The sequence below is a fragment of the Manis javanica genome, chromosome 8 (genome assembly GCF_040802235.1).
Source record: "Manis javanica isolate MJ-LG chromosome 8, MJ_LKY, whole genome shotgun sequence".
NCBI classification, from domain to species: Eukaryota; Metazoa; Chordata; class Mammalia; order Pholidota; family Manidae; genus Manis; species Manis javanica.
In genome coordinates, this window is record NC_133163.1 from 86,748,576 (window position 1) to 86,772,690 (window position 24,115).

Sequence of the window (24,115 nt, forward strand, 5' to 3'; positions counted from 1 at the left end):
CATAAAGTGGCTTTGCTGTAGAGTGAATTTCTACCCTTAGGTCCAAGCACCCTGTAATCTTGCTATAATTTTATTCACAATGGGGCTGAAGTTCACAGATGAAGGCCAATTAGAGAAGCAGTTCTCAATTGAGGGTGATCCCTGCCCCTCTTCTGTTGGCAATATCTGGAGACATTTTCTAGTCGTCACAACTGGAGGAGGGGTGGTACTAGCCTCTACCTGGTAGTGGTCAGGGATTCTGCTTAACTATCTACAACACACAGGATAGCCACCCACGTCCAACAGAGTACCATCTGACCCCAAATGCCAAGAGTCCTGATGCTGAGAAAGCCTGAATTAGAGTGACTTTCAAGCAATTTACTCTCTTAGGTTATGTCTTACACATCTTTCTATGCCCAAAGTACTTTGTAAATATTTGTTCATTGTTTGTTGATGAATTGATCGAAGCCCCCAAATAAAATGAGCATGAGATGTATTTTCCCCCAAGACTTGCCCCATGGCATGGATGCCAAGGCACCATTTATTCTGCTGCTTTTTCTGGAAAATTACTGATGTTGAATAAGGACCAAGGCAGTATGACTTTTTCACCCTTAAGTGCTAAACTTAAAATATTCATGCTCCTAATTTCAACAGGTTTACATTTTTTAAAAAAGGAAACAAAAGTCTTAATAATTTTAAGGATCTTGCAAAGAATGCTGTGCCCTCAATTCCACTGATGAAAAGGAAAAAAAAAAAAACAAGAAAGAAATAGATTCAGAATGTCAGTTTGCCCTTAAGTGATGTATTAGCTACAAGAAATCTCATTACAATTTGATGCCTGAATCCCTTGAAGGAAAGATCTTATATTGTGAAGGTAGCATATGTGTCATGTGATGTAAGTACTTACTTTTATTGAATAGGTAAGTATATAATAGCTAAAAGCCCCATAAATCAGCCAAACGTTCTCTCAATTTATAGAGAATATTTGATCTGAGAACATTACTGTCTGGTGAACGACAGGGAGGAAAAGGAGACACGAAATGCAATAGAGATGGATATGGTGGGTAATTCCTTTGGATTCAGAGTACAGGATTTCAAGTCACAAATGGACAGCCTGCACTGTTTCTGTACTGGCCATAGACTGCCCAGGCAATTTAAAAAATTTAAGACTTGCATATTACACTTGGTGAATGGGGAGTTACATGTATATAACCAAATCACTCCAGAGGGACATCCAAAAATAACGGGAGAGGATGGATGCTGCATAGATATATTCAAGGAAGTCATTTTTCATTGGACTTTTTATTTAAGCAAATTGAATGGTGATGAAAGAAAAAAGCAACTATATTTGGTCAATATCTGTCAGAGAGCCTTGTTCATAAGCAAAGCAAGGAAATGCTCTGTCTGGTAGAGTAGGAATGAAAAAGTACAGATTTAAATAGCCCAGAGGGTGACCCGGCATTTGCCTAAAGGTCAGAGGAATTAACTGGATTATTTTCTCCTTTCCCAGAGAAGGGGGACAGTTTCTCTCTTTTTTGTTTTTTTAATTTATTTGTATTAAGGTATGATTGGTACACAATCTTATGAAGGTTTCACATGAAAAAACAGTGTGGTTACTACATTTACCCATATTATCAAGTCCCCACCCATACCCCAATGCAGTCACTGTCCATCAGTGCAGCAAGATGCCACAGAGTCACTATGAGCCTTCTCTGTGCTACACTGTTCTCCCCGTGATCCCCCATACCATGTGTACTAAACATAACACCCCTCAATAACCTTCTCCTTCCCTCCCCACCCGCCCTCCCACACCCCTCCCCTTTGGTAACCACTCGTTCATTTTTGGAGTCTCTGAGTCTGCTGTATTTTGTTCCTTCAGTTTTGCTTCATTGTTATACTCCACAAATCATTTTGGCATTTGTCTTTCTCTGCCTGGCTTATTTCACTGAGCATAATGTCCTCCAGCGCCATCCATGTTGTTGCAAATGGTAGGATTACTTTCTTTCTTATGGCCGAACACAATATCCATTGTGTATATGTACCACCTCTTCTTTATCCATTTATCTACAGATGGACACTTAGGTTGCTTCCATATCTTGGCTATTGTAAAACATGCTGCGATAAACATGGGAGTGCATATGTCTTTTTGAATCTGAGAACTTGTATACTTTGGGTAAATTCCCAGGTCAAATGGTATTTCTATTTTTAGTTTTTTGAGGAACCTCCATATTGCTTTCCACAACGGTTGAACTAGCTCACTTTCCCACCAGCAGTGTAGGAGGGTTCCCCTTTCTCTGAATCCTCACCAGCATTTGTTGTTCTTAGACTTTTCGATGCTGGCCATCCTTATTGGTGTGAGATGATATCTCATAGTGGTTTTAATTTGCATTTCCATGATGATTAGTGATGTGGAGCATCTTTTCATGTGTCTGCTGGCCATCTGAATTTCTTCTTAGGAGAACTGTCTCTTCATATCCTCTGCCCATTTGTTAATCAGGTTATTTGCTTTTTGGGTGTAGAGGTGTGTAAGTTCTTTATATATTTTGGATGCTGACCCCTAGTCAGATATGTCATTTACAAATATATTCTCCCATACAGTAGGATGCCTTTTTGTTCTGTTGATGGTGTCCTTTGCTGTACAGAAACTTTTTAGTTTGATGTAGTCCCATGAGTTCATTTTTTCTTTTGTTTCCCTTGCTCGAGGAGATGCGTTCAGGAAGAAGGTGCTCCTGCTTATTTTCAGGAGATGTTTGCCTATGTTGTCTTCTAAGAGTTTTATGGTTTCATGACTTACATTCAAGTCTTTAATTCATTTTGAGTTTACTTTTGTGTGTGGGGTTAAACAATAATCCAGTTTCATTCTCTTGCATGTAGCTGTCCAGTTTTGCCAACACCAGCTGTTGAAGAGGTGGTCATTTCCCCATTGTATATCCATGACTCCTTTATCATAGATTAATTGATCATATATGGTTGAGTTTATATCTGGGCTCTCTAGTCTGTTCCATTGGTCTATGGGTCTGTTCTTGTGCCAGTACCAAATTGCCTTGATTACTGTGGCTTTGTAGTAGAGTTTGAAGTTGGGGAGCAAAATGCCCCCAGCTTTGTTCTTCCTTCTCAGTATTGCTTTGGTTATTCTAGGTCCTCTGTGGTTGCATATGAATTTTAAAACGATTTTCTCTAGTTTGTTGGAGAATGCTGTTGGTATTTTGATAGGGATTGCATTAAATCTATAGATTGCTTTAGGCAGGATGGCCATTTTGACAATATTAATTATTCCTATCCATGAGTATGGGGTGAGTTTCCATTTATTGGTACATTCTTTAATTTCTCTTAACAGTGTCTTGTAGTTTTCAGAGTATAGGTCTTTCACTTCCTTGGTTAGGTTTATTCCTAGGTATTTTATTCTTTTTGATGCAACTGTGTATGGAATTGTTTTCCTGATTTCCCTCTCTGCTAGTTCATTGTTAGTGTATAGGAATGCCACAGATTTCTGTGTATTAGTTTTGTATCCTGCAATGTTGCTGAATTCAGATATTAGATCTAGTAGTTTTGGAGTGGATTCTTTAGGGTTTTTTATGTACAATATCATGTCATCTGCAAACAGTAAGTTTGACTTCTTCCTTGCCAATCTGGATGCCTTTTATTTCTGTTGTCTAATTGCCATGGCTAGGACCTCCAGTACTATGTTCAATAGAAGTGGGGAAAGTGGATGTCCTTGTCTTGTTCCTGATCTTAAAGGAAAAGGTTTCAGCTTCTCGCTGTTAAGTATGATGTTGGCTGTGGGTTTGTCATACATGGCCTTTATTATGTTGAGGTACTTGTCCTCTATACCCATTTTGTTGAGAGTTTTTATCATGAATGGATGTTGAGTTTTGTCAAATGCTTTATCAGCATCTATGGAGATGATCATGTGGTTTTTGTCCTTCTTTTTGTTGATGTGATGGATGATGTTGATAGATTTTCGAATGTTGTACCATTCTTGCAGCCCTGGAATAAATCCCACTTGATCATGATGGATGATCTTTTTGATATATTTTTGAATTCAGTTTGCTAACATTTTGTTGAGTATTTTTGTATCTATGCTCAACATGGATATTGGTCTGTTATTTTCATTTTTGTGGTTTCTTTGCCTGATTTTTATATTAGAGTGATGCTGGCCTCATAGAATGAGTTTGGGAGTATTTGCTTTTCTTCTACTCTTTGGAAAACTTTAAGGGGGATGGGTATTAAGTCTTCACTAAATGTTTGATAAGATTCAGCAGTGAAGCCGCCATCTGGTCCAGGGATTTTGTTCTTAGATAGTTTTTTGATTACCAGTTCAATTTCGTTGCTGGTAATTGTTCTGTTCAGATTTTTTGTTTCTTCCTTGGTCATCCTTGGAAGGTTGTATTTTTCTAGAAGGTTGTCCATTTCTTCTACATTATCCAGTTTGTTGCCATATAATTTTTCATAGAATTCTCTAATACTTCTTTGTATTTCTGTGGTATCTGTAGTTATTTTTCCTTTCTTATTTCTGATTCTGTTTATGTGTGTAGACTCTCTTTTTTTCTTGATAAGTCTGGATAGGGGTTTATCTATCTGGTTTATTTTCTCAAAGAACCAGCTCTTGCTTTCATTGATTCTTTCTATTGTTTCATGCTTCTCAATTTTATTTATTTCTGCTCTAATCTTCATTATGTCCCTCCTTCTACTGACTTTGGGTCTCATTTGTTCTTCTTTTTGTAGTTTCATTAATTGTGAGTTCAGACTGCTTATATGGGATTGTTCTTCTTTCCTGAGGCAGGTCTCTATTGCAATATATTTTCCTCTTAGCACAGCCTCTGCTGCATCCCACAGATTTTATGGTGAATTATTATTGTCATCTGTCTCCATATATTGCTTGATCTCTGTTTTTATTTGGTCATTGATCCATTGGTTATTTAGGAGCATGGTGTGAAGCCTCCATGTGTTTGTGGGATTTTTCATTTTCTTTACATAACTTATTTCTAGTTTGATACATTTGTGGTCAGAGAAACTGGTTGGTACAATTTCACTCATTTTGAATTTACTGAGGCTCTTTTTTTGGCCTTGTATATGATCTATTCTTGAAAATGTTCAATATGCACTTGAGAAGAATGTGTATTCTGCTGCTTTTGGGTGTAGAGTTCTGTATATGTCTGTTAGGTCCATCTGTTCTAATGTGTTGTTCAGTGCCTCTGTGTCCTTACTTATTTTCTGTCTGGTTGATATGTCCTTCAGAGTGAGTGGAGAGTTGAAGTCTCCTAGAACGAATGCATTGCATTCTATTTCCCCTTTTAATTCAGTTAGTATTTGTTTCACATAAGCAGGTGCACCTCTGTTTGGAGCATATATATTTACAATGGTTATATCTTCTTGTTGGATTGACCCCTTTATCATTATATAATGTCCTTCTTTGTCTCTTGTGACTTTCTTTGTTTTGAAGTCTATTTTTTATGACACAAGTACAGCAACTCCTACTTTTTTCTCCCTACTAGTTACATGAAATATCTTTTTCCATCCTTTCACTTTTAGTCTGTGTATGTCTTTGGGTTAAAGTGAGTCTCTTGTAGGCAACATATAGATGGGTCTTGTTTTTTTTATCCATTCAGTGACTCTATGTCCTTTTATTGGTGCAGTCAGTCCATTTACATTTAGGGTGATTATCAATAGCTATGTACGTATTGCCATTGCAGACTTTAGATTCGTGGTTATCAAACGTTCAAGGTTAACTTCCTTATTGTCTAAGAGTCTAACAACTCACTTAATATGCTATTACAAACACTATCTAAGGGTTCTTTTCTTTTTCTCCTCCTTTTTCTTTCTCCTCCATTCTTTATATATTAGGTATCATATTCTGTACTCTTTGTCTATTCCTTGTTTGACTTTGGGGATATTTAATTTAATTTTGCATTTACTTAGTAATTAGCTGTTCTACTCTCTTTACTGTGGTTTTATTACCTCTGGTGACAGGTATTAAGCCTTAGGAACACTTCCATCTATAGCAGTCCCTCCAAAATAGACTGTAGAGATGGTTTGTAGGAGGTAAATTCTCTCAGCTTTTGCTTATCTGAAATTGCTTAATCCCTCCCTCAAATTTAAGTGATAATCTTGTCAGATAAAGTAATCTTGGTTCCTGGCCCTTGTGCTTCATTGCATTAAATACATCATGCCACTCCCTTCTGGCCTGTAAGGTTTCTGCTGAGAAATCTGATGTTAGCCTTATTGGCTTTCCTTTGTATGTGATCTTATTTCTCTCTCAGGCTGCTTTTAACAGTCTGTCCTTTTCCTTGATCTTTGCCATTTTAATTACTATATGTCTTTGTGTTGTCTTCCTTGGGTCTCTTGTGTTGGGAGATCTGTGGATCTCCATGGCCTGAGAGACAATCTCCTTCCCCAGATTGGGGAAGTTTTCAGCAATTACTTCCTCAAAGACACTTTCTATCCCTTTCTTCTTCTTCTGGTACCCATATAATGTGAATATTGTTCTGTTTGGATTGGTCACACAGTTCTCTCAATATTCTTTCATTCTTAGAAATCTTTTCTTCTCTCTGTGCCTCAGCTTCTTTGTATTCCTCTTCTCTAGTTTCTATTTCATTTATCATCTCCTCCACCATGTCCAATCTGCTTTTAATACCCTCCATTGTGCTCTTCAACAATTGGATCTCCGACCGGAATTCATTCCTGAGTTCTTGAATATCTTTCTGTACCTCCATTAGCATGTTAATGATTTTTATTTTGAACTCCCTTTCAGGAAGAGTCATGAGGTCCATGTCATCTTTCTCAGGGGTTATATTAATTTTACTCAGTGCTAGGTTCCTTTAGCATTTCATTTTTGTGTATGGCACCCTCTAGTGTCCAGAAGCTCTACTCTCTGGAGCTGCTCAGCCCCTGAAGCAATGTTGGGTGTCACAGGGCAGTGGGATTGGTGCCTGGACGGGGGTGGGGGTGGGTGGGAAGAGCTATTTCCTGCTTCCTGGCTGCTGTGTCTGTCTCCACTGCCTGAACCAGTGAGCCGAGCACACAGGTATAAGCTTTTGTCCCAGAGCAGCCAGATATGGATCCTTGCTTTCCACAAGCAGCTGGAATCTCAGTCTCTCCAGGAATTCTGCCTGTCTTAGCTTTCCAACCCCATAAACATGAGAGTGTCATGAAAGCACCATGAAATGTAGGTTTGTGCTCCCAGAGCAGATCTCCTGAGTTAGACATTCAGCAGTCCCAGGCCTCTACTCCCTCCCTGCTCAGTTTCTCTTCCTCCCACTGGTGAGCTGGGGTGGGGGTAGGGCTTGGGTCCCTCTGGGACACAGCTTTGGTATGTTACCCTGTTCTGTGAGGTCTGCTCTTTTCTCCAGGGGTATGCAGTGTGGCGCAGTCTTTTTTCCTGTTGGTCTCTCAGGATTAGTTGTATCAATTATATTTTCATATTCTATGCAGTTTTAGGAGGAAGCTTCTGTCTCACCTTGCATGCTACCATCTTTAATCCTATCTCTCGACAGTTTCTTGCTAACCATGGAAATTCTTCAGACCTTTTCTCTACAACTTTTTTTACAGTTTCTCTTAGATTAAAACTCTCATTTTTTACCTTTTATACTTAGTATCTTACTTCTCTTCTGTTTTCTGCTGCTAAAGACTCAAATGAGAGATCTAATGGTACTGCCTTAATTTCCTCATCAACTTCCTAAACCCTCTGCAATCTACCTTTCATTGTCATGACCAACACCACTTTCTCGGCACCAGTGATCTTTGCAGGCAAAGGAAGCACTGCACGTCATGGATAAGACTATGGTCCCAATGTAACTCTACCCAAGCTCAACTGTCTTTTCTTACTCATCATCTTTATAGACCACTTGAAAGTGCTGAATAGTGTTGAAAATCCTCCTGGTTCTCCAAGTTCTCTGATCATTCCTTTCTCCTATTTTTGTTTCTTTGCGACTTCCTGACCAAAAGTATCTTTTATAGCTTTGTCTTTGTCAGCTATTAACCCATACAGGCTCTGATTTCCTTTACAAAGGACCTTTAGACACAGTGCTTGCCCTCAAGGGTTGGTGATTTAATAAGGGACACAAGTCTATGTGAAGCAAAAGCACAAGTTAGTATATAAACTGATGCAATGCCTCCAGAGAGCTCCCATAACCTTTAACATAATAGCTAACAAAGGATAGATGGATGAATAGATTAATGAATTAGTGAGTAACTGCAAAGAAGGAGCCAGATTAATAATGGAAAATTTAGGGAAGATTATAGGAAAGCGTGTGAAAAGGATTTAAATTGGTCTTAAAGGGACAATAGAATAGAGAAGTGAATTGAGAGAGGAAACTTTCTGGGCAAAGGCAACAGAGTAAGTAAAGCTTTGGAGCAAAAATAAAAATAGACTGTTTTTGGTGCTTTGTCTTCTATGATTTTCTCATCTGTACAATGGGGTTGGTAATAGAAATCACTTTAGAAGGTGGTTAAATGAGTTACTATTTATAAAATGTTTCTATTGTGCCAGACACAGAATGAGCATTCATTAAGTGTTGTATTATAATTATTATGCTTGGAGGAAACAATACCTAAAATGTCTATTTACAGTAAAATATACCAAGCAGCTATCTGCTAATATTATATATATATATATGGTTTTATTATTTATTACTCTGAGGAACATATGAAAAGTGCTGAAGTATTTGAAAACAAAAGGCTACTCAAAAATACCATGTTCTTACCTGTTGATGCGTACCTTCAATAATTTAAAGTATATATTATTTAAAAATGCTGCTCATGTACTAACCTTTACTATGATAAATTTGGGTATTAGCTGCTTCTGAACTTTTGAACCTGTTGTGGGATTGGATCCACAACCAATATAGAAATATTTCTTGTCATTGTATAATTCATGAAGTTAAATACCTTTTGCTTGCTATGGTTATTGAGGGAAAAGGTATTGAACTGGTAGGCCTGAACTCCAAATGGACCTTTCATACACCTAGGAAATGCTGATTTGTGAAAGCTCTCTTGTACATCTTCTTGGGTTTATCACCAAGTGAGATTTATTTTGTGGCAAAAATTACAGTGCAGCTCAGGCTGATTCTGAGGCTTCAGCTGTTTGCTGGGACCTATTTTTCTTCCTAGTATTTCTTTTTACCCAGATTACCCCTCTTCACAGTGAATATAGTACATTCACATCCAAATCCTTAAAATTTGCATTTTCTCAATTCACTTAGCTTATTCAATTATTTATTAAAGTTCCAAAAATCTCAATTAGGACTAATTTATTCTCTGGATACATATTCTGTAACAGATATGGTGCAAGGTAGCAAAAATATAAATACAACTATAGCATAGCCTCTAATTTCTAGGACACACTGTCTAGAGAGATAACTTAAATGACATGGCTAACCACTAGAGCACAGACGATGGAATTGCTTACATTGGGGAGGTCAGGAAAGACTCCATGAAGGGCTGGCATTTAAGCAGAGGCTGAAGGAGGGCACAAGCAGAGGGACATGTAAGTAAAAGACAGGTAGGGAATGGTGACACCTTCAGTAAGATCTGGAAGAAAATAGAAAGAAGGTTCTAGAAATGGATAGAGTTCCCGGTGGGCAGGCACATTGTAAAGGGCTTTGTATGCCTAGCCAAGAAAATTTGAATTTTATAAGAAATCTATTATATATTTTTTTGAAACTGCTTTTTCCTATACACAAAACTGTGACTATTCTATCACTATATGCACCATACTCATTCTTCATATTCTATAAGTACTTCACAAATTGCAAATAGTATAAATGAGTATTTTTTAAAAAGTTGCTTATCCTTTTATTTACTCCATTGTTATCTTTTATGAGACTTTAATTGTCAAAGTGTGGTCAAACTTGCAAGTCATTTAACTACTATTCTGAATAACATTCCATTTCCTTCATGACCTATTAGAATAATTCTGTAATCAGCTTGACCTATAGTTGAGCACCAAATGCTATTAGAGTCAGAAAAATGTGTCAGTACAAACAGAGATTCTATTATGTTATCCTCATAAATGTTCTAATCTCTTTCTCCATTTAAACCCAACTTGGTTTTAGGGCTCCATTTATCCAGAGAAGTAACATTATTTTCAATTCCGAAGTTACTTATTATTCCTATTTCCCAATTCTTTTGGAGACTTTACTCCATACTCACCTGTTTGAACTGTTTATTATATGTCCTTAATCAAGCACCCACTATGTGCTTCTGAAGTACGAAATTCACTAAGACACAGTCCTGCCTTCAAGTAGCTAAGAGTCTAGTGGGGAAGCAGACATGAGAGAAGTGATCCTAGTAGAGTGAGACAGAGTACACGTGGGAAGAAGCATTTGGTTACAAAGCTGAGTTACAGCAGGAGAAAACTTTTGAGCTGAGTTTAAAAGGATGTCTTAAAAAATGCTGGAGGTGCAGGAACTGGGGGTGCTCAACAGGCCCTGTGATAAGGACCAGTCCCTTGTCCATTAGCCTTTAATTGTTTGCTTCTACCCAGAGCAAACAGGATGGGAACAAAGATCAGGACAAAATTCCAAACTAGTGAACTTTTAAATTATATCTCAACTTGTAAATCTTCCTAACCAAAAAGTATCCTTCAGGTTCCCAAAGGAACAAAAAAGAGAGAAAAAGCAAAATAATATTAACGGCCATGGTGCATTTTCACCAGCTTCTAGAGTACCCAAAACAGCCTGTCTAGCAGATCATGAACAAGCAATGGGGGGGGTAGGTTAACCTAAATTGCATGAGGCTCCCTAAAGTAAATTGTGTTTGTTTATGTCCACTGTCTCACTGCTCACTATCAGAGTGTGTATGGGATACTGTGTGATACAGACTGACGTTAAGTCAAAAGGGCTTTTGGGGTCTTAGTCCACTGTCTCTCAGTGTCCTTCTCCCCAGCATCAATCTGTCCTAAATTTCTCTTAAAGGGGAAAAATACCTAGATAGTAATATTCTCCAAATACCTTTGAAATAATTCAATGGTACTTTAAAAAGTAAAAACTGCAAAGAACAAGAGCAACTATTTTGTGGGCTTCTAGCAGAGAGAAAACTGAATTTTAGTGCTTATATGTTTTACATAGGCTGAAAGGAAGAAACAGTATTTCATCATATTTAATCAAAGAACTATAATGTTTACATGGGCCTAGGATTTTTTTCACTCTCCAGTGTTTTGTGAGCATTTATTGTGTGCCATGTACTAGACATTGTTCCTTGCATACACAGTCTCATACAATCTTCACAATAATTCAATGCAGTGGGTACTAACAGTATTACTGAGAAAACTGAGGCTCAATTAGGTCAAGAATCTTGGCCAACAGCTTATGGCCAGTAAGTGGCAGAATTGGGATCTCTGCTTAAGAACATTATTTTAAAATGCCTGTTCTTCAATCCACACCAACTACCCTTACTGTTTACTTGTAGCATTTGGTACATTGTCACTGTATTTCAATTTTTAACCTAACATTTTAACTTCATTTTGTCCTTATATCTGCAAATCTTCACTATCTAAAGAACATAAATTTACGAAACCAAATTTTATTTTATCTTGAGGAGCCATTCATTCAAATTTTTTTTAGCTAGGTAAATAAATAAAATGGATTAAGTATATATAAAATACCATGCAAATGTATAGGAGATAAGTAGTAAGGATTTCTTTAATAACAAATAAAGCAATTTTCAAATTACTTAGAGCCTGAGGAAGGAGGAAGTGATGTAAAATGCCCCAGCTAACTCCATGGGGCACTCAGGTATTGAGTCCTGCTTGCTCCTTGGCTGAATGTAACCACTAGGGCAGGAAACTGGGCTTTGTAAGTGACTGATAATCCTAGAGGACCAGGTGTTATTGGGAAGCCCATACTTTGCATTTTTTAACCTATGCTTCAGCTACCCAATGCTGAAAATAAATGTGGACCATACTGAGAATGATCAGTTGTTAGGAGGAATGCTGTGCCTTTGTTTCTGTGGCCAGACTAAGAGCTACATGAGAATAAGAAGGCATGCCTTGGAAGGCAAGAGTCTGTTGCATGATGTGACAAGGGAACAAAGGGCAGTTACATGGTTTGGGGTATAGAACATAGCCCTAATATATAAAATTTTACGTGAATCTAAGTAAACATCATATTTCATCAAAAGACATTTATGAAGAGTAGGTATTTACATTACAAAGCAGATCTAGAGGTAAGGTTCTTTAGATACTTGTCCCAGTCTCAGTTTCTCTGTTATTGTCAGCCTTAATTCTCCTCTGCTTTGTGATGCTGTGATGGGATTCTACAAACTGTATCTCTCAGTGTTGACTTTTATTAATAAGGGGCACTAGAGGAAGGTTTGCAGACAGGACAATGGGAGAAGAGACTTCATCCTGTTTCACTTGTTAAGCCTGCCTGAGTTGCCTGAGCAGTGGCCCGTCATTCCAGCACCATGCCTCAGGGTCTGCTGTACTGTACACTCTCAGAGGCACCACCACCTCTCAGGAGTAACCCTACTGCACCGCTGAGCCAGCTCCCCAGCCCCTCCTACAAGCAACTGAGTTGTGCAGCACTTCCTCTTTAGAGCAGGAACTCCTCCTGCAGTTTCTTTCCTCCAGTTTCTCCTCTGAGCTCTGGAAACCCCACCTCTCTACTCAGTGCCCCACCCTGGGGTCAGGGGTGCTTCCTGCACTCATTATCTCTGACCTTCTGCTACCTTCCCAAATCTGTAGAACTGAGCCCCATATTTCCCATCTAGTGAAATACCTAATGTGGTTTCCATTTTTCTGATTAGACACTGACAGCTATACATCCTTAGTGGATTTTAAAGAGACTTTCCTCTACCTAAATTCGATATATTAAAGAAACCTATCCAGAAATCCCATGTTAGATTTGTTCCATCTCAAAAATAAACATAGCTTTTGGATGACAGTTGTTAACCTATTTATATATCATGTATGTGTGTATATATATATATATATATATATATATATATATATATATATATGTATCTCCCATTTACATTGATTGGTATGACAGATGATGTCTGGGCTTAAAATAAAGGAATAAAAAGTGCCACTGCCGAAATGTGTTTTAGGTTTTCCCAAAATCAAAACAATTGGGGGAATGTAGGGGTGATGGGTTGGGTTCACTGAAGATGTTATGTGAAAACAAATCACAAATGAGCCTAAATTTCTCTAATGGCTATGTTAGACCTATTCTTCCTATCATCCCTCAAAAGAATAAAATAAATAAAGAGCAGTTTAGATCATCTATTAGATATGGTCTGTTGGCAAGGCTTCCATAGCAGAAGCACGGAGCAGATGTTTGCCGCTGATCTAGCTCACTGGCAGGACAAGCATTCTATAGGCAGGTTTTACAGTCAGCTTTGTCCTTGGTTTGTCCATATACTGTGAAATAAAGTAACATGTCTCAATAGTGTTTGGCCAGGTAAGTAAAAAAAATTCATATTACCTCCTTGTCATGAAAAATAGCATTAATATTTTAAAGTTTTAATAAGTAAGAATTACATTTTTTCTAAATATGGCTAGATGTTTATTAGATTCCTAAATATAACAAAAATAATTTTTATTACAGTACTCTAAATTTGGCAGCAAATTTTGTCAGTAAATCCATGAAGGGCAATATAAGATTTACACTTTTCTAAATAAACGATATATTTATTTAACTTTTTTATAAGCTATTAATCATCTGCTTTTTGACATACTGTTTTTTCAAATAAAATCATAAGTATTTCCATTAAGATTTGATGGAATAATAATAATCAATAAACATTCAGGTAAATAAATATTGAAAATTTTACTATGGGGATGATCTTGGTAATGAAGCCAGAAAAATAAATATGGAAATGGTTACATACCAACATTACATTGTAAACATGTTGAAGTAAAATGACCAACAAAAGGAAAAATGTGAATCAGTTAATATTCCAAATACAAGTCAACTTTATATGCCATACCGAATTTTCCTACTTTAGTTTCTTAAAGCAAATCCCCAAATTAAATGACATAACAGGAATTATTAGACATAGCCATTAGGTTAACAAGGGACTTCCTGGACTTTCATTTTGACCTTATAGCCCCAAATGATCCTGACTAACCTATATCCAACTCTACTAGACCTTTAGTCCTAATAGCAAACCTGTGACCTGTGTGCTTATGAAAGGAGATAATGTGAAAACTGTAAAAGGAAATATTGTCTTAGAAAATATGTTTTCTAGACAAAGCTTTCTTGTAGGTTAGTATGGTCAAGAAGTTAAGAGTGAAAAAGAGAATGATGAGATTCCCTAAGTCTATGGTAAAAACTAAGCTGTTAATACTCAAATGTAATATTTAATCATTTCACTCCCCAAAGCAATATAATAAATAGCTTCATATCACCTTCAGTTATGGCTAGCAATAAGAGAAAGACTGATTTGAAGTCATTAGTAACAACTTTTGCTCAACTTTTCTCACATTTCTCTAATGTAATGAAAAAAGTGTGGATGTTTAAAAAGGGTAGGAAAATAAAGTGAAGAAACTACATTCATTTATTCACTCCATTCATTTATCCATCTATTTATTCTACAAAATGTTAGTAAACATTTTCCATGGAATATGAATGGCTCTCTTTCTATAAGGATTATTTATTTATTGAGGATTTTCTATATGCCAGGCACCTTGCTACAAAACAGCACACAACCAAAAAGCTACAATGCTCTGCTTACAAGGTCACAGTCTCATGAACTTTCTGTTTTGTTGGCTCGTATTTTTTGTCCTTGGTCATCCCTCCTACCAAGAGGCACCATTACGTCAATGCAAGCCATCCATCTCATGATTTCATTACATGCAATGTTGTGAGAGAGTTCAGGTTGCCCAAGAGGAATAGACTATAAAGAAAGAGGGGCAAGAAGGCAAAAAAAAGAAAGAAAGAAAGAAAGAAAGAAAGAAAGAAAGAAAGAAAGAAAGAAAGAAAGAAAGAAAGGAAGGAAGGAAGGAAGGAAGGAAGGAAGGAAGGAAGGAAGGAAGGAAGGAAGGAAGGAAGGAAGGAAGGAAGGAAGGAAGAAAGAAAAAGACTTGAAAAAGAGAAGAAAAGATGGGAAGAGACAAAGTGAAAAAGTATGAGAGGAAGAATAATGCAGATGAATTTTGTATATTAATACTGGGAATGATACAAGAACTGGAAGACCATTCTCTCTCACTCCATCAAATCTCAAGTTTGACTTAACACATAAGCATAAAAGAATAAGTCTGACTTCATTTCCTTCATGAAAAACCTAGGGTAGCTCTGCATTATACAATCATCAGTCACTGACATGGCCCTCAAGTAAATACTGCTCTCTTGTTCAGTGCAGTGCTGCTGCCAGTGATGAGCATATAATAGTGATATATTAGCATGTTAAATAATGACATGCAAAGTTACAGTATATGTGCTGATGCCGTGTCACTGCTAACCTGCTGCTTGCACTAAATTTGTCATTCTCAAACCTAATTTGTTGTTCCAGATGGAAAATTTAATTTTGTCTTGCTTCTTCTAGTCACTTCCAGCTCTAGATAATCACAAACCTCTTTGGGTGCTCCACTTTTTCCTACTTTTGCCATCCCCTTTAATCACAGTATAGCTAAGAAAACTAGACAGTGGGCACACAGACGGACGAGGAAAGTCTTCTCCTAGAGATTTCACACTTACTTTGAAGTCTGCTCATCGGGGAGAAATCCAGGTCCAGAGCCATCTTTATATTTGTTATGCAGGCAAAGCAGCAAAAGAACTCAGAGTGCAGGGATGGAGAAACATATGGGAAGGCTGGTGGGGTGGGGAGGCATCTCTGACAGAATGAGTTTTCAAAATCATCAGGAACTACAACACAAACAGTGTGCCACAGGACACCATCTGGAAAAACGGCCTTCCAAGTTCAAAAGAAAGGAAAACAACTTAGCATTCAATCTACAATGAAAGTTTAGATGATCATTAAAAGTTACATGCTTAAAATTAACTATTGTGTGATCGACACCACTGTGTGGAGTCTTTGATTCAAAGAGTTCTAGGGCTGTACCTTTGTGAGTACACCGTCAGCTGCCTACAGTAGATGAGTTTTGATTCTTATTAGTAAATATGTTACTATTATTCAGCCTATCACTACATTTCATCCTTGCAACAATTTCATGAGCTGGGTTAGGGCTTTGCTATTTACATGTGATGAGAAAAATGAAGGCAAGTGATGTGCCCAATGTCATACAGATAGTTAATGGAAGAGGGTGCCCTACATGTCCTGTTTCTTGGCTTAATTTTCTTTCTATTTCACTATTTGGTCTTGCTGCTTTAGAAATCACAGAAAGCGTGGATACTTGTAAGCGAAGGAAGAGCACTTACAATATGGTATATATTAGAAACTAGGTTTTATGTTAAATCCCCACTCAGTATACAAGGCCCTCTTCTTTATGGGCAAAACAACCTCTCCTAAACAGTTAATGAAACGAATTAGAGCAACTCTCTTTCTTATAATTTCAAGTCACATAGACACCCTGTTTTCGATGAGATAGCTGAAACGAACCATTAAAAGCACTTTTTTTTTCTGTATGTTTTAGACTAAGAGAGTTAGTCATATGTCCAGAACACACAGGTTAGTGTTTCTCAAAATGTTAGAGGTATATGATCATGGTAAAATAGGTAATGAATGTATTGTTCTAGATAGCATGCAGGCTTGGTATTAAATATTGATGGTTTTCATAGTAATAAATTAATTTTAATTTTGCTTATATTTCAATCTTTCAAATTATATGAAGTACAAAATCTCGGTTTGATTATAGTTTTTAAATCTCTCCACATGTTCAAGATTCCATTTAAAACAAAGAGAGATTAGCCTCCAGCCTCAGAACTTTCAGCAGACAAAATTCACCAAGCTATAATTTATTGTATTATATTAAGATATGTAATATTGCATTATATTATATATATTGTATCTACCTCCTACTTATCGACCTCTATATTATATCTGTCTCCTATTTTGAATGAGTAATATTAAGTGTCCATTTACAGTAATGACATGAAATTTCCTTTAATATTCATTTAATTTAAAATGGAACTGGTTGAAATATTAAATAATGATATAATATGGCATTGAACAAAGTTTGGGAAATGCTGGCATTGGTACATTTTTGTCAAAAGTTAAACTAAAATAACTGGTTAGGAATGCCTTCTTGACCCATAAGTGTGGTCCTTTGAGAATGAGAAACAGAGAGAGAAGAGCAGCCCCTGGCAGCTGGGAACTGGCCTGGCATTATCACTGCGGATTTAATGTCACCAGGAGCTGCTGGCCTGGCACTCAAAGCCAGGTTAAGATGTTCTTCTTTTGAACATAAACAATTTCACGGCACACCAACATTGGACAAGACACTGTGTGACCACAGTGGATCAAGACAAAAAGAAGACATATCGCAAAAGACTAAACCATAAAAATAAACAAGAATCCCTATTCTGTCTGATAGGAATGACTGCTCCTTTAGGCTTGTTTTAGTCCTCCTATCTTCTGTATAAGATTTATAAAGATACCCAATCAGAGAATTACTCTTGCTTCCTGACAGCACCAAATCCAGGGCAAAGACCTACTTCCCTGAACCTCCCCCCACAAATCACCTATCACAAGCTCAAATCCCAGAAGTCTTTTCTAACACCATCATTCTTAGAGTCCATGGTGTGTGCTCCCTCAGTGCAATGAGCCAAAAAAACAAACTTGGTTTAACAAGAGGTATATTCTGAGCATTCTTTAACTAGAGAGCATTGATGTATTGCAGTAATCATGTTTAATGACTCAGTGCTGAAAAACTAGTCCTCAAAAATGAATTCATATTTGAAATGATCCTAATTAAAAAGATAGTATTTAGCACTTATAATTTTTTATAATTGCAATCTCCTTTTAGTCCCTCTGATGAACTGATGACTAACTACTTCAGGCCACTACTTCAGAGTGGACCACACACCCTGGGCTCACCCATGTTGTCCCTTCTCCCCTCTTAAGGCACTCCCATTAAGAATATGAGTGATGTGACAGCAGCTAGCAAATAATAAAATAACTATAACAACAATAACAATGACTATCATTTTTGCCTGTCAATTTTATGATAGATGCATTTTCCCAAATTTTGTCTCATCTAAATCCTTATTACAATCCTCTGTTCCCATTTAACAGACAAGGAAACTGAGGCTGAGAAGATTAAGTGATTTGCTCCAAATTACTAACCCAGTAAGGTAGCAGAGCAAGATTTGATCTAAAATCTGAAAAATCTCAAGGTTTATGCTTGTTCTATTCCCTCTTTCTGTCTCAAAGCTAGAAAGGTCAAGCTCAAACTCCAAAACTCACTAAGAGTAGGAAAAACTATTACATTTGGATCTGAATTTTTAGTATTACTTATACTATATTCTTATTTTGAATTGTTTAATAAAAATAGATGAAAATTGCTTAAGATACACAATACTAAGTAGCTGTGACTAAAGTAGAATATGAACAGTTTTTTCAGAGAATATCTACTGCTTATATTTAGCAGAAACATTAGTGAAAAAGTTACCCAACCTTACACATAATTACTGATGGCAGAGGATCAGATCCACTGACTAATGAAAGACTTTGCTTCTTTGTTCTCTTCATACACTTATTTTATGATACTCTCCAGTAGGTCTGACTAGTTTTAAGAAGCTGGCAACTAACCTGATTAATCCATTTATAGTACTGCTTCTCCAAGAACAGTTTTATCTTACCAGAAAAATCATACACAATACCAATAAAACACTCCTTTACAACTCAAAACAATCAGTCTAAAACATAAAATGTTTTTTGTTTCTACTATAAACACATACAGTGTAATTCTTATTTTTCAGGTCTACACTGGTTCACTGACTTGATTTATTTTATTTCCCCCAACGCCTGTGATATAGGTAATATTATGCCCATTACAGTGCCTAAAACATTAAGTAGTTAACCAAGATCACACAGTTAGCAGAGGACAAAGCTAGGATTTTAAACTGAAATTTCAAAAGTCAGGAGAGCAGCTGGACGGTGGAAAAATAGGGAAGGTCCCTAAAGGCAATCATTTACTGGCCTATATTTTAGGTTGATCCTGACCAAATGATATGCAAAGAACACACAAGAGGAGACTCAAAACTGGTCTTAGGACATCTTGTTTACAGTGTGACTTCATTGTACTTTAGGTGGCACGCTTGATGTGCAACAGAATAAACCTGGAGGGAGGAAGGACATGAAAGTACAGAGTGCACAGCTCAGTGAAAAGGCTCCACAAGTCCTACTTCCCTTACCCCTGGCATATGGGAACTATATGTCTTAGTGCTGACTCGCCTGTCTGTCTCAATGCCAGGAAACCTGAATATGCTTGCATTCCAGAATATATTTGGATACATTGCAAACAAATGTCAGAGCAGGCATTACCTCCCCCTTCAACTAATGTACATTTGCAGGTCAAGAGGGTGATGCTGGAAAAGATTAATCCCTTGCTGAGCATTATCCATCAGAATGCTTTTAAATGTTGGCATATAGGCAGCTAATAGATTATATACCATAAACACAGCTGTTGGAAGAAAAAAGGCATTTTACAAGTCATACAATTAAAATCTCTAATCTCCAAAAGTACCAAAATAAGAGAAGGAGGTGGAGCAAGGAAGGACAAAAATAGAGCTTTTCTTGGAAGGGCTATGTGGCCCCTGGACGGTGCACTTTGGTTCCTGGTGAGGACACAGCACTCTTACTGAGCTCTGGGTAAAGCAGTACCAGAAAGCCTCTGGATGAGCAACACGTGGCAAAAGGAAGACAGATTTGAGAAAGGAGAGAAAAAGAAAATTTTATCTCAAACTTGTGTTTTCCATAATATATGTAGACATATTGTTGCTTAGTTGGAATACAACCACACAGCACTGGAACAACAACAGAAGTCTGTCCATACTAAAAATTTTTATTATCTTATGTAATAATTATAAAGAATTAAAAAGAAATGTCAGTAATGTAATTCTATTGTTCAGAAATAATACATTTTGTTATGTCTTCCGATTTTCTTAGTATTTGTATATACATACATACATATTTTCTGTAAGTTATGACCATACAGTACATACTATTTTATACATTATACTGTATGGCTGTATAGTATTTTGTCACTTGGATATGGCATAATTCATGTAACAATTCTATGTTGTTACATATTCTGGTGTTTTCTAATTTTCCAAATGATAAACAAATATCCTTTCATGTAAATCTATGTTATGCATTTCTGATAGAATAGAATCACCCAGGAAAACAGAATATTTTTAACATGCATTTATTCATAAAGTTCATAATAAAAATAATTTTAAATTATTATTAATGAACAGTCATGTTGGAATTTCAAATAAAATAGAAGAATCTAAAAATTAAATTGAAAGTTACCCTAAATTCCATCACTACTGTAATTGTGTTCAATACTTTTCTAGATTTTTTTATGCGTACATGTGTGTATGGGGAGTGCACATGAGATCATACTTTACATGCCCTTCTTAATCCGCTTTTTTCACTCTGCAATTTGTCATGGAGATCTTTCCCTATTGTTAAATACAGATGTATCACATGTTTAATGGATGAAAACAATTCCATTTTATGAATGGAGACTAATTTATTTAATCAACCTCAACAGATGAACTTTTAGTTTATTTCTAGTTATTCTCTCTTAAAATAGGGCTAAATGAACACATAAATACATAGAACTTTGTCTTTGTCTTTGGAATAAATTCTTTATAGTTTTACTGAGCTAAAGAATATATACGTCAGTGACGCCACCCCTCAGGCCAAAGTCTATCTCCACCTGTATCAGCTGGAGTCTGGAAAGTTACCTCCAAGTCCCTCCTTTCTGCTGGAGCCAGTAGATGAAGTATTTCTTGCCATTTCTAAAGCCATTGAAGAGATGGTGGAAGATAGAGTCTATTGCTATTGAATAATCTGATGCTTTGGGAACCAATTTAATAACAAGTACCAAGATTTTTTTTTATCCCAGCTTCCAAAGGCTTTTGAACAGTACTTGAATCTGGAAGATAACAGATTGCTGAGTCATCTGAAGAAGTGTTCTGCAAGGTCCAAACTACCTTATGATCTCCAGTTCAGGAGGTGCTTTGTGGGGTGCTTGCCTGTATCCACTTTACATAGGATTTGGGATAAAGTTGTAAATGGATGCTCTAAGATCCTAGTTTTTGTAGCTGTGGAAATTTTCTTAACCTTTAAAATAAAAGTAATGTCACTGAACAGTGCAGAGAAGATAACTGAGTTTCTGGAAAACATGCCCCAGGACAACTCAGACGTGATCATGAGCAAGTCCATCGGCTTATGGCGCAAACACTGTGGGACCCCAGTACATTCAGCCTAAATGCTCCTGATGGCTGTGGAGGGTCTGCCAGGCCTGTCTAGAGCATTGTGTTCTTGAGACATGATGTACTAACTGTATGAGAATAAGGCTCTTGCTTTGGTGCTCAAAGTGTAAATTTTTTTCCAGTGAATTATTTAAGACTTCCAGTGATGTGGTGTTGTGCAGCAGCACCTTTGGGTTACAGAGAAGTACAAAGTTCAGTTCTGAATAGTATTTTAAAAGGGTTCTTTGAAAATACCTCCCAGTTTTAAAATGGTTCAGTCAGGGCTCTTTAAAGAGCCGTATGTGACCAAGCCTGCCTGTTTATCTGTAATTAGCACCAAGCTAGTCACTTTCTAAGTTCCATTTCTACAATAAAGAACAACTTCCTTTTGTTGACAACTCAGATTTGGCTTTTTTGATAAAGTACTTGTTTAAATCTAAGCTTACTGTTTTCTGAGGCTTCATCTTGCTAAATAGGTTTAAACAAAGGCCTTTTAAAAAAAAGAATACATATACACACGTAGATGTGTGTGTGTGATATTGTGTGTTTGTGTGTATGTTTCCTGAGCTAAAGGATATATATAATTACATATTTATATTACTAGTCTATTTTATACAGAATTTATATTCTGTTAGATAGAAAACATCTCCAGTGCAGTAAGATGCCATTTGTTAAAACTTCAGCCAATGCTTTATATTACCAATATTTTAAATTTTTACTAGTTTGAAAGGTAAAAAAGTTATAGCTATTAGTTTCTTACAGTTACAGGAGCTCTTACAATGCTAAAAAAATTATTTGCTCTAAGATTATAAATACAAGTATAATATGTAACATAGCATAAGTATTATATAACGTAAAAGTATTATAAATATTTTCTTCCAACACTTATTTAACATTAAACACTGATAACAGCTGTAATGAATTCAGTGTGAGGAAAGAGGCACATATTCAAAATACATCTCCAACTTGCCGGTTAGTTCTCTAAACATCATTTATTGACAGTCTGTCCTTTTTCAACTCCATTAGTTTGGTGGAGCTGCCATAACAAAGTACCACAAACTGGCCAGTTTTTTCATTTTGTTTTCTAGGCAGTTATTGCTGGTATACAAAAACTTATTGGAGGAGGGATCTTGGGGTGTACTTTGACATTGTTACCAGTCTCATGTTGAACTCTTATGGACTTTCTTTCACTTTCCAGATACACAATCATACCGACCTGCATTAGCAAATATTCCACATTAATTCTGGGTTTTACTCTTCCTTTTTCTTTATACTTTCTAGTAACCTACATCTATGTCTTGGCTTAAAAGTGCTTTGTTTTTGTTAATATGGTTGCTTTTTTTGTGTGCAGACCATCCTGAGTAATTCTTCTAGAATTACCTTGTGGATTATAAAACTTCTAAGGCCTTGGAATACACTAAAAGTGTATTCATTCTGCATACACACTAGACTATCTAGGTAAAGAATTCTGTTTATCAGCACCTAGCATTGCCAGTGTGATGTCTGATGTTAATTTGATTTTTATTCCTTTGAGATGTGAAAGATCGTTGGGGACTTTTAAATTTTCTACTTCTCTTTGAAATTTTGAACTGTTGTCAAAATATGAATGAATGCATACATCAATTTAACTAATTCTGTTTTACATTTGGTGGGCCCTTTCAACCTAAAGATGAGTGAGTTTTTCAGCTCCAGAATTTTATTATTCTGTTTATTCATTAACTATATCTTATATTCATATCAACTATATGTATGCAAGTCTACATATATATTTAAATACTATATTTAAAGATGTACATAATTTTGAGCATATAGATATTTGCATATATATGTAATTATTAAGGTATACATATGAATGTTGAGTATGTATAATTTTATTATATTGAAGTTTAATTCATGTGACTAAATGCATAGATATTAAGTATATGGTGAGTTTTGAAAAATTCGTGACAGCAAGCAAGATATATAATATTTCTGCTCTGGACTGAATTGTGTCTCTGCAAAATTCACATATTGGAGCCTGACACCACAATGTGATAGCATTTGGAGATTGGTCCTTTAGTAGATAATCAGGTTTAATATTTAAATAAATTAGGTAATTTAGGTGGAGTCTTCATGATGGAATTAGTGCCCTCATAATAAGAGACACTAGAGAGCTTACTTCTCTCTTTCCACCCAAACACATCAAGCAAAACACGTGAGGACATAGTGAAAAGAGGGCTGTTTACCCAGTTGTCTTAAAACCACTCAGTATTATTTACCTGCAGACTATACCTGGATAGTCCTCTGAAACATAATCCAAATCTAAGCCTTTCTCAGCACCTAGATCATATTGTGTTCCCAGCCGTTCAACAACCAATGAGAACTTATATTACTAAGCCTATATTATAACGCACTGAACTAAATGCTAGAGACATTGGTAAGAAAAACATGTACTCTTGAACAACTGATCATCTGGTAGAGGAGAAAAACATACCCAAGGAAATTATAACCAAAACCACCTGATCATTAGAATCACCTGGGTTGGCTGTTTAAAATACAGTTTACCAGGTTCTATTCTTGGTGATTCTAATTAAGTACTTTGGCTGGGGTGGAACTGGGAAGCAGGAGCTGAAAACCATAATGGTTTTCCACAACAGCTATATATGCATAGAATCACCAGAAGAACACTCCAAATATGTCAATGCTTAGGCCGTATCCCAGACCAATAAAATCAAGAGTCTGCAAGTATGACTTAGGGCACTGAAATCATATACATTTGGGCTTGAGCCCTGGTTACACTATTTAACAACAATGTCATTGGATAAGTTACT

General features: G+C 36.5%; 1 protein-coding gene across 1 annotated transcript in view; it reads left to right on the forward strand.

Moving 5' to 3' along the window:
• Window positions 1-21,322, forward strand: part of LOC108389251 (TBC1 domain family member 7-like) — a 47,064-nt gene extending 25,742 nt beyond the window's left edge. The window contains exons 2-3 of the mRNA XM_017647788.3: window positions 20,704-20,824; window positions 20,957-21,322. Of these exons, the coding sequence (XP_017503277.1) occupies window positions 20,704-20,824; window positions 20,957-21,322 (487 nt within the window). The remainder of the gene's footprint in view (window positions 1-20,703; window positions 20,825-20,956) is intronic.
• Window positions 21,323-24,115: the final 2,793 nt, after the last annotated feature.